The sequence below is a fragment of the Lontra canadensis genome, unplaced genomic scaffold (genome assembly GCF_010015895.1).
Source record: "Lontra canadensis isolate GAN:19392208 unplaced genomic scaffold, GSC_riverotter_1.0 scaffold38, whole genome shotgun sequence".
Classification (NCBI taxonomy): domain Eukaryota; kingdom Metazoa; phylum Chordata; class Mammalia; order Carnivora; family Mustelidae; genus Lontra; species Lontra canadensis.
Window position 1 is genome coordinate 17,835,956 of NW_022631032.1, and position 11,532 is coordinate 17,847,487.

The following is an 11,532-nucleotide window of genomic DNA, read 5'->3' on the forward strand; positions in this document are numbered from 1 at the left end:
TTCATCTTGTTACAATTATAATCTATCCTTATTACATTTCTGCCAGTTTTCCTGTTATGTATTTCACTACTACACTATTTGGGATGTCTCAATTCAGCAGTGCTATTTTTCTCACTGTTTATTGTACTCTGAAGCAATATATAGAAATGGTGTCTCTTGATACTTTTTGGTATGAAAGCTGGTAGTCATAGTCCCATGAGCATGACAGAATTAAGATTTTCAGTCTGTTCCCAGTCATGCCATCTAAAGTATTTCCTCAAAAAAAGATACTTGGATTTTAAATCAAATCAGTGATTTTCTCCTCACATTTTTAATTTCATCTAATAAACTTTTATTATTTTCCTTTTCAGGAAAAAATATTTGTAGTGGACATTATCCTCTGCTTTCTCCTCATCTGTAAAGTTTCTGTAATAAGTTTAAATTTCCTTTTAAATAACTTAGCTGCTCTGCTTATTTTTCAAATACATCAGCATCTTTTAAATAATGGTTGTTATTCTTTACCATTAACTAAGTAAACGGAAATACCCTTTTTTTTTTTTTAAAGATTTTATTTATTTGATAGAGACACAGCAAGAGAGGAAACACAAGCAGGGGGAGTAGAAAAGGGGAGAAACAGGCTTCCCGCTGAGCAGGGAGCCTGATGCGGGCTGGATCCCAGGACCCTGGCATCATGACCTGAGCTGAAGGCAGAGGCTTAATGACTGGGCCACACAAGCGCCCCTTCAATTGCCTTTCGAGAGGATAAAAGTACAACTTTTGCATCAACCTATAACAAGATCTAGTATTTTACAATAATTTAAGTCATAGAGAAAATTCTATTTTATATTCTGAGGTTCTCACAGTGACTTCTGTAATAACCAACAGACTTTACCTAAGGTTTGAACTTTGCTCAGAACTTTGTGCTAGAAATGTGCAAATATTTTCTTAAGAGTTGATCATTCACTCTCACCTTCGCTTTCTACACCTATTCTTAAAGCTGTAGCATTTTGTTTTATACAACTATTTATGAAGACCTCTGTAATAATGTAATGAATATATAGAAAAAAGAAAAAAAAACAAGAAAAACAAACTACAGAATTTTGTTGACAAATTCTTTTCAGTTTTTAGAAATTTTTAAATGCTTTCCTTCAGCCTTCTAAAATAAAAATGAACTTGTCCAGAGTCTACTGATAGTCATTTTACGTAGGATTTTTCCTCTCAACTTTTTACTTCTCTAAAGTTTGACAGGTATAGTCCCACACCATTTTTATTCCTGCATCTTGACTCTTTCAGACCTTACTTTCAGAGTTTAAAAGACATATTTCTTGGAAGATTGCTCCTAAGCAGAGCCTGAACTCCCATAATATGCACACTGAGACTATCTTACAGTTAAGGAACATCATCTATAAATTACCTCAGGTACCTCTATTTTATTTTAATTGTTTATTTTGCAGATAGGAATTTTTATTTCTTCTCCATAAATCTTAATAGCATACATTTATGCTACTAAACTCTAAGAAAAGTTTTAGAGTTGGGTACCTGTGGAAACTCCTGGAAGGCTCCCATCGTTTCCTGACTTCTTTCAGAAGAACCGCCAATCACAATCAAGGGCCTGAAACAGTTATTGTTTTAAAAGAGAATTACAGAGGAAACTGACATGTAAAATACTCAAGAGAGTGCCCAATTAATAAAGAGCCATGTATGCTGAGAGACAGAGATTTCATTTTCCCTTCAAAAAACTATAGATTAGAAAAAAAAAAAAACTACAGATTAGGGACGGCACTTGGGTGGTACACTGGGTTAAGCGTCTGGCTCTTAGGTTTGGGCTCAGGTCCTAATCTCAGGGTCCTGAGATCTGAGAGTGAGCCCTTCACTGGGCTCTGTGATGGGTATGGAGTCTGCTTAGGATTCTCTCTCTCCTTCTCTCCCTACCCCTCCCCACCTGCTCACATACAACTGCATACTCTCTCTCTCCCTCTCTTAAATAAATAAAATCTTTAAAATAAACAAACTATAGATTAAAAAAAGATTTAGGAAGCAACCTGATACAAGAGAACCCTCCCTTAATTTCAGAAAAATCTGAAATTCATAGTAAATGCTTTTCCTCCAGGCCGTCCACTTTCTAAGCCCTTCTGAATGCTGATGCTAAACTTCTAGGTGTGGTGATGTAAAATAAGTTTTTATGCCCTTCCCATTAGTCTTGGGATTAAATGGAGGAAACAATTTTTTTCACACTTTCCCAAGTGAGTCTACGTGGAAAAGGTGGAGAGAGAGAAATTCCTCAGCAATAAATTTCTTAAGGAAAAGAGACCACAAACTTAAAGTTACTAAAAAATATCAGACTCTAAAAGTAGGTAAGAAAGAGAAAGACTAGGAAGGATAAAAGGAAAGAAGGCACATGGCAAGAAAGTAAACAATGCCCTTCCTATCAGGACATCAGTCTAAATAGTATCTAAATATTTAATCTTCTTTTACACCAGGAAGTTTAATTATTTTATGCATTGACCAGAACATAACCCCATTTGCTATGATCTATTTGGTAAAGTACCAATGATGGGGTTAAGGGCAATGTCAAAGAGTAAGTACTAAGGAGCTTAGAGAGCAAACTCAAAAAATATAATTTCAGTTGTCTTGCTAATTATGCAAAACAAGATGAAGACCTGGATATACATTCTTACATATGGAGCTGGGGTCTTTAAAAAATAATTCTGGGGTGCCTGGGTGGCTCAGTGGGTTAAAGCCTCTGCCTTCAGCTCAGGTCATGATCCCAGGATCCTGGGATCGAGTCCCACATCGGGCTCTCTGCTCAGCAGGGAGCCTGCTTCCCTTCCTCTCTCTGCCTGCTTCTCTGCCTACTTGTGATCTCTGTCTGTCAAATAAATAAATAAAATCTAAAAAAAAAAAAGAAAAAAAATAATTCTGTACTTAAAGAGGACTTGAACACACATTCACATATGCAGAGAGAAAAACACACACACACAAACTCCAAAATGTGTTTTTTTTAAGTTTTATAACAGTGTCATTTTAATGAGTTAAACATGAGTTATTCCTACAAGCTTCTACATGTAAGTTTATAAACACTTAAAATTTCAGTCAAAGATGATGTCAGATGAAGGACATATTATATACTGTCTAGTTCCCATGAGTTAAACACAGAGCTATGCCCATATGCTTCTACATATATGTTTAGAAACACATATTTTTTTTAAGTAGCCTCCACCCCCAACATAAGGCTTGAACTCATGACCCTGAGATTAAGAGTTGCATGCTCTACCAACCGAACCAGCCAGGCACCCTTTGAAACACTTATATCTTAATGAAGGAAGATGTTACTTGAAGGAAAGTTTATATATAGGGTAGACTCAATGAGTTAATCATATGTGTATTCCCATATGCTTCTATACTTAAGTTTTCCAAAAACTCCAAAATGTTAACAGTGTTTACCTCTAAGTAAGATTACTGATAATTTTTATGTTCTTCCTAATACTTTTCTAATTTTTTAATAAGCCATTCCTTCAAGCACTTTATTCCAAGTCTTCCCACCCCAGATCGCAAATAACAATTAATTACCAACAGTTCATGTTTGCATTTGCCATACCACCCAAAGCGTGGATGAGACCTGGGCCAGAAACAACAAGGCATACGCCTGGCCTAGAAGCAAAACAGAATTTACTGTATTAAAAGCAGGTCAAATACAATAGCTGATTAATATCACTCTAGAGGGGAACATGGCAATCTTCCTGGACTTCAAAAGGAGGACAGAGTGGTCTTTACTACAACTGGTAAAGAAATTATTAGAATATTTTCTGAATTATCAAAGAAACAAGGGGAAGATTATCTTAGTCTTCCTGCAAGAAAGAAGATACTTATCATCTTCATACTGTATTTCACTAACCTTTTCATATTTTGAAACTCTTTATTATTTTGAAGAGGTTATATTTGAGCCCAATCAATTTAACTGCATATAAAAGCCAATTCTTAATAGTGAGTACATGTTTGTGTGGAGAAAAGTGTTTTAAAAATTTTTTTAACAATATGTCATTTGATTTCTAACAGAAAATAATTCTGAAATGTAATGCTCTGCCTCAAATTTTTTAAATTGAATTTGAAAATGTGACTAGATGTGACTTTCTAACCTTAAAACACTCAAGGAAAAAGTATCTCCCTATAATTGTTTGCCATTTTATACATTTATAAAGTCATTTCTTAAGAAACTCTGTTTAAGACAGCCCTCAAAAGAAATTGAAATAAAACAAAGACTTGACTTTACCTGCCTGTCAGATATCCAATCGCAGAGGCAGCATAACAAGCCTACAAAGAAAAAATACTGGGACTTAAGCATTTTGGGATCCTTACAGTAAGTGCACGTATAAAAATTCAGTATTCAGTAAGAAACTAGAACTGAATGGCAAGGAGGAATTGGAATGCTTTCAGTTTTAACAAATAAGGTTCTACCTGTAAATTTCAAGTAATAGTTTAAGTATCTAATCTATTTCTTAGTATTTCAAGGGACTTGTCTACTTCATCTAGTTTATTAATAATATCCTCTTACAACTCCTTACTTAAATATCTACAGGATCAACAGAAATGTTCTCTATCTTATTCCTAATATTGGCAATTTGTCTTTTCTTTTTTTTATTCTTCATTGGGCTTGCCAGAGATTTATCAAATTTATTAATCTCAAAGAACCAAGTTTTGGCTTTGTTGTTTTTCTATATTATTCACTTATTTTCTAGTTCACTAATTTCTGCTCTTGTATTTATAATTTTACTCTTTTCATTAGGATTTAGTGTGGTTTTCTTTTTCTAGCTTCTTAAAATGTAAGTTTAGAGCACTGATTTTTGCTCTTCCTCAGTAATCAATTTATTTAAAACCATTTCCTAAGAACTGCTTTAGCTATGACTTACAAGTTTGAAATCTTATCTTTTCATTATCATTTAGTTCAAAATATTTTCTATTTTCTGCTATGATTTCTTTTTCAATCCACTGGTTAATTAGGGTTCATAGTGATGTAGTAATGTATTCTTTTTTAAAAAAAATATTTTATCGGTTTACTTAAGAGAGAGAGCAGGTGGAGGGGCAGAAGGAGAGAGAGAAACAGACTCACCACTGAGCAAGGAGCCTGATGCAGGGCTTGATCTCAGGCCCAGGGACCACAGCCTGAGCAGAAGGCAGACACGTAACTAACTGAGCCACACAGGCTCACCCCCTCCTTCTTTTTTTTTTTTTAAGATTTTTAATTTATTTATTAGAGAGAGAGCATGCATGAGCAGGGAGGAGGAACAGAGGGAGAGGGAGAAGCAGACACCCCACTGACCAGGGAGCCCGAAGCAGGGCTGAATTCCAGGACCCTGAGATCATGACCAGAGCTGAAGGCAGATGCTTAAAGAACTGAGCCACCCAGGCACCCCTGATGTGTCCTTTTTTCATTCCTGCTATTAGTAATTTGTATTTTCTTTCATTTTTAAAAAATATTTTATTTATTTATTCACGACAGAGAGAGAGAGAGAGAGAGAGAGGCAGAGAGAAAAGCAGGCTCCCTGTGGAGTAGGGAGCCCGATGCAGAACTCAATCCCAGGACCCTGGGATCATGACCTAAACAAAAGGTGGACGCTTAACCGAATGAACCACTCAGGTGCCCTCAGTCTTTCATTTTTGACCAGTCTGCCCTGGAGTTTTTTATTATACCAGTCTTTTTAAATGTTTATAAAGTATCAAATGTGTTATTTAACTTTCAAATGTTTGGGGATTTCCTAGTTATCTTTCTGTTACTAAATTTATTTTGACACGGTGAGGTTACATATATTATATGTCTTCAATCTTTGGAGATTTGTTGAGATTCTCTTTATGGCTTGCATATGGCTAGTTTTTACTCTTTTTTCCTTAAAGATTTTATTTCTTTGAGAGACAGAGACACAGAGAGAGCAGGAGTTGGGAGGGGGCGGGTAGAGGAAGACAGAGAAGCAACTCCCCACTAAGCAGGGAGCCCAACATGGGACTCGATCCCAGAACCCCAGGATCATGACCAGAGCAAAAGGTAGATGCTTAACCAACTGAGCCACCCAGACACCCAGCCACCCAGAGCACAAATCTAATTATGTCTCCCACCTTTAAACTACACTTCAGCTACACAGCAAAAAAGGGGAGGTGTTAAATTAAATACAAGATAAGCTGAAAATATGCTAAACGCCATCTCAAATAAATCCTTTTTCTTAGTCTGGGACATCTTTTTTCCAGTATTATTTCTTCTCGTTTTTTTAGAAATAATAAACAATAGGATATTTTCTAACCTCCATTCAACTTTATGTGTGGTACACTAAACTTAGATGTTTAGGACATAAATGTAAAAAATTAAAGATAAATTTTTATGAATCATAATCTTAACTGATACCACTACATATGCCCAACTAAGAAGGTGCACAAAGGCTCTTTACCATTTCTGTGTTACTATTCTCCACTGGCCCTTATCTCTTTCCCTTTTGCACATAAAACCAAATTCACATAGGATAATAATAAGATAACACCTAAGAATGCAAGTGCATAAAACAGTATCTGTTGTGATACACTTATCTGGACACTGAGGAGCACTGTCCACTTATTAAAGTGGGGTAAGAAATGCTGCTTCAGAATGCAAAATACAAAACAAAGTAAAACAAAAATTATATTCTTTGCTGCAAATGTCAAAAGTTGAAAAGGAACTCCTTTTATAGATTATAAAACATGTATTTCCTGGGCTGCCTGGGTGGTTCAGTCTGTTAACCATCTGCCTTCAGCTCAGATCATGATCCTGGGGTCCTGGGATGGAGCCCCATGTCATTGGGCTCCCTGCTCAGTGGGGAGCCTGCCTCTCCCATTCCCTCTGCCCACCCTCCAACCCTAGCTCATGTGCTTGTGTGCTTGTGTGCTCTATCACACACTCTCTCTCTCTCAAATAAATAAAACGAAAACAAACATGTATTTCTCTACAAAGTTACCTCACTCACAAGCAGAATATTGTGTGCAGTTCTTAAAAGAGCAGACTTCCAGAACTAAATTGTTTTGATTCAAATCCTGCTCTCCCATTTTCTGCTGTGTTATTTTGGCAAATTACTCTGGACCCTGGCTTCCTTACCTACAAAATGAACATAAGTGATAGCATTGTTGGGAGGATGAAATCCATTAATACATGTAAAACATTCCAAATATTGCCTGTACACAACTAGAAATGAAAACAGTGAGAACTAACAGTGCACCTACTTTCTGGAAACCTGGTCAGTATATGTCTTGATTACTCTACGGATCTGATGAAAGACAATCAAATCACACTTACACTTTTCTCTTTAGCACAACATGTAACTGGATGCCAAGTCCTCTTTTGCCTCCTGCATGGCTTCTGAATCTGTCCTCACATTCTCTCTTCATTACCCTGGCATTTCCCTAATTCAGGCACTAGTTAAGTCATCTGACTACTGCAGAGTGTCAGGTTGACTGAGGGGACTGTGTACTACTGGGAATGTACTACAGACATCTCCATCTCATATCCAGATTGGGATTCATTATCCTTTCCCTCCAAACTGGCTCTTCCATCTGTATTCCCAATCTTGAGTCAGTAGCTCTGTGAGCCACTCAGCCAGTTAAGCAAGCCCAAACCTAGAATCATCTCCAGAAGAGACTGTCCTCTCCTTCCTAGCTGGTTAATGCCCACTCATCCTTTGGGACAGCCCAGGGATCATCTCTAGGAAATGGGTGAAGTTTTAGCCTGAGTATCCTTTTCTGGGCTTCCACAGTACCCTGAATTTACCTCTATCACAGCACTTATCACATTATAATAAAATCATCTGCTTATGTCTATCTCCACAGCTAGGTTTTAAGCTCAAGGACAGGGACAGTATATCATTCATCTCCATATCCATATGCCCAATAAAGCCCCTGGGACCTACAGAGGCCCTCCACTAAGCTTTTAGGGACTGAAATAAAACTTCAACCTGTCCTATTGATCCATACTCTGTACTACTATGATTTCTAAAGCACAAATCTAATTATGTCTCCCACCTACTTGGAAAACCCTTTGCAGTCTCATTCAAAGCTGAATAAGAAAGCCCACATTCCTTTTCCAGCCTTGGACTTATTACAACCTACCCTCAGGCTATCTAGTCAGGCTCACAGCCCACCGTGCCTTTAAGCTATTTTGAAGGAACAGCATGAACATTGCCTTTATGGATAATCTTCTCTGTCCCACTCAGAAAGAAAAAGTTACCCTGTATACACACTGTTCCTTATACACATATCTATTGTAAGTTATTATACTAGATAAATTTGTGCTGTGTGTTTTGCACTCACCTTCCCAGATTGTGTTCAACTTAAAGACCAAGACTAAACCTGATTGCTTCAATATACCTCTCTAGGTTTGGGCTTGCTTGACTAACTAGGTGAAATCACAGCACCACTGACTCAAATCATGAATATAGAGGGAAGAGCCAGTCTGGAGAGAAAAGGTAATGATTCAAGTTCTAATAACAGCTTTACCATTTGTGATACTGTCACCCTGCAGGGCCATCTATTATGTAACAGGAGACCTGGCCTTCACCCATTCATCTGGTAGGAAGTGCCTAAGCACCTATCATGCTCTTGGCAGTGAGAATACAGATGTATCAAGAAATAATATCCCTCCTCTTTTGGCGCTCACAGCCAACTAGGGAAGTCAGACCACACCAAATAATACACAGAAACAGACACACACTAACAGGTAGTTAGCGAGAACAGAAGGCCTGGATTCAAACCGGGAAACTGTCCCTTCCGATCCCAACCCTCTAGACGTGGCAGAATACAACCCAGTGTAGTGTCAAGAGCATGGGCTCCAGACCCAGAACAAGTGGGTTGAAATCCTGGCTCTGCCGCTCCTAACTGTCCTCTCGGGCAAATTACTTAACCTCTCTGTGTCTCACTTTTCTCATCTGTCAATTAGGATTAACCACAGTTCTTGCTTCATAAGATTGTCGTTTAATTGGCATGTGTGAAAGTACTCACAGTGGTGAGGACTGTGTGTCTGCAATGAATATTTGCCGTTACTATCAGTCATTCCCAATAATGCTTTTGGCTCCCGGCGTCCATACTTACGGCTTGTTCATTCCTCATCCCGACATATCTGATACCCAACTTCTGCGCCGCAACGGCTATTTCGGTCACGGGGATGCCCACGATGCCAAACATGTACGCCACATCCTGGGGGCCAAGAACAGGGGAATAAATGCCCGGACCCCCGCCACACCGTTCCCTCCCGCGGCGCTAAAGGGAAAGTCTCAAGGCAAACCACCCCCGCCACCCGTCCCACCCCAGCGTCCCACCCCAGCGGGACGTCTCCGGTCCCTGCCGGCTTCCGTGGGAGACTTCGCTGCAGGAGAATCACCATACTTGGGTTTTTAAGGCCTGGGCGATGACTTCAGCACCAGAAACCTGCTCCTCGCTTTTGTCGCTACCCTCGGCGAAGTTACTTTCCCACATCGTCCACCTAAAAATTCGAGGTACTCTCGCAGTCAACACGCACACGCGCAATTGACCAGTCAAAACAGAGTCAAAAGAGACAGCGGCGCGCCAATTGTAGGACCCTCGTCCTCTGACTGACAGGAGGAAAGCAACCAACCGCTTTAAAAAAAAAAAAAAAAAAAAAAATAGCTGGAAGGAAAAGGCGGGACTTAGGGTAGTTGGCCTGCCCGGTCAGGAGTCTGTAAACACACCTCTTCTCCAATCAGAGCCGTGCCCTTTTCCCGGCTCCTCCAGTCGCCGGGTCAGAGCGTCAGAAGGAGGCGGGACCAGCAGGAGTCTGCGGCCTGTGCCAGGCAAGTGAGGCGCCAAACCTCGGAAGCCTCTGGCCCGGGTCCGATTACCGTCCGGAGCCCTCTGAGGGCCGGCGAAGGCGAGTGGCGCATGCGCATAGTGGGGCAGCAGGAGGGCTAGGAGCACGCGCGGAGGGGGGCGTGGCCGCGTCGCCCCCTGTTCGCCCCCTTGCTCTAGGGGTTGAGGGCTGGCTTCGCAAAGGCTACTGGGACACGGGTGCAGTGGGTGGAGGCTAACTAACGTGGTGCAAAGTTGGCTTTGGGTCCTCTTGGGTTTGCGCGCCTGTTGTGTTCTAGACGTTTGCTATATGCTTTTTTTCTTTGTACATGCTTTTGTAACAACTATGCAGTTCGTGAGACATAGGAATTAACTAACACACGGTAATTAAATCCATAACCGGATGCGTATGTACTCTTTACCCCCGATATCATAGATGACACCTAATTCATAAGCAAGAGAGAAACTGCTTTCACCATTTCTCAGAATCCCAAACTTATACTCTTATGCTACAGGAGACAAAGAGGAACGTTTGAACCTAGTTACTTCAGCTGGGCTTGAGCTCACAACCCGGTAACAAGAGTTGGATGTATAACTGACTGAGCCACCCAGGCGCACCTAACCTAGTTACCTTTGACCATTGTTTTCTTAAACTCTTTGTTATTCACTCACTCTTCCTCTTCATTCTCCCTCTGTTCTTGTCTTTTCCAAAATCAGGGAGTGTGGGTTTTCATAATTCTTAGATTCAGTCCCTGTCGACCAGCCCCTGTAGCTGATAACCTTTTAAAACGCATTTTTGAGGGGCCCTGAGGTGGCTCAAAAATAAAATTGAAAAAAAAAAACCCACTCATTTTTGAGTGGAGAAAAATGCTTGCAATGTGTGATTTCTATGGGTGTGGCCTCCAAGTCATTAAACCATCTCCATAACAAACTTGAAATTTTTGAGGATTTTGAGTGTTTTAAAGCAAGAAGACAAGTAATATATGGAAGGTAAAGAGGAGGAGGGGGAGTGGGTCATGGGTAAAGAAATGAATGAAAAGCATTGGAAGTGAAAGGATTTCTAAACCCACAGATTTTCAAGCCATAGTCCTGGGTGTTTTCCAAGAGGTCTTCTTTTCAACATTTCAAGCCTTAACCTCCCACCCTAAATAGAAAAGAGTATAATCGGGTCCTCTCTGGATTCAGGGACTAGCCTATGTAAGGTAACCAGCTCATCAAATACAGAGATTTCTTCAATGGCTCAGAGTTCCTCTAAAACATAAATGCAAATCTTGCATTCTACTCCAAAGTATGTCCATATTTTAATATAAATATTATCTTTTTATGAGGTAAAATAAACATGCAATTAAATGTACAGATCTTAAATAAGTTTTAACAATTGTATATACCTATGTAATGACCACCCAAAATAAAAAATGACATTTTAAACTACCCGTCAAGTGAAATTGCCATTCCAGAAATACACAAAATGTTCTTTGTGTGGCTTTGAGTAGTTCTATTATTTATCTCCTGCCTCCGTTTGAGAAGCATCGGCATCACTCTCCTCTATCATGTAATATTATTTATATTAGTACCTATATGACAGTCTCTACTCCCATTGCATCAGAATCACTTGGAAAACTTTTTAAAAATACTATTACTTGGGCCCTACACCATATTTTCTAAATCGGTGTGTTAGAACAAGTTAGGCACCTACATTTTTTTAAAGCTGTTTCGTTATTTTGATTTGCAGTCCATCTTGGA

General features: G+C 39.4%; 1 protein-coding gene across 4 annotated transcripts in view; it reads right to left on the bottom strand.

Moving 5' to 3' along the window:
- HACL1 (2-hydroxyacyl-CoA lyase 1) overlaps window positions 1-9,508 on the bottom strand; it is a 37,480-nt gene extending 27,972 nt beyond the window's left edge. For 2 of the 4 annotated variants that reach the window (XM_032869742.1, XM_032869741.1), the window contains exons 1-5: window positions 9,370-9,508; window positions 9,076-9,180; window positions 4,250-4,290; window positions 3,550-3,630; window positions 1,519-1,591 (exon numbers count right to left, since the gene is read on the bottom strand). In XM_032869742.1, the coding sequence (XP_032725633.1) occupies window positions 1,519-1,591; window positions 3,550-3,630; window positions 4,250-4,290; window positions 9,076-9,180; window positions 9,370-9,459 (390 nt within the window). In that variant the 5' untranslated portion in view covers window positions 9,460-9,508. Of the gene's footprint in view, window positions 1-1,518; window positions 1,592-3,549; window positions 3,631-4,249; window positions 4,291-8,985; window positions 9,005-9,075; window positions 9,181-9,369 lie in introns of those variants that run through there. The other 2 variants (XM_032869743.1, XM_032869745.1) reach the window with 2 other exon arrangements.
- Window positions 9,509-11,532: the final 2,024 nt, after the last annotated feature.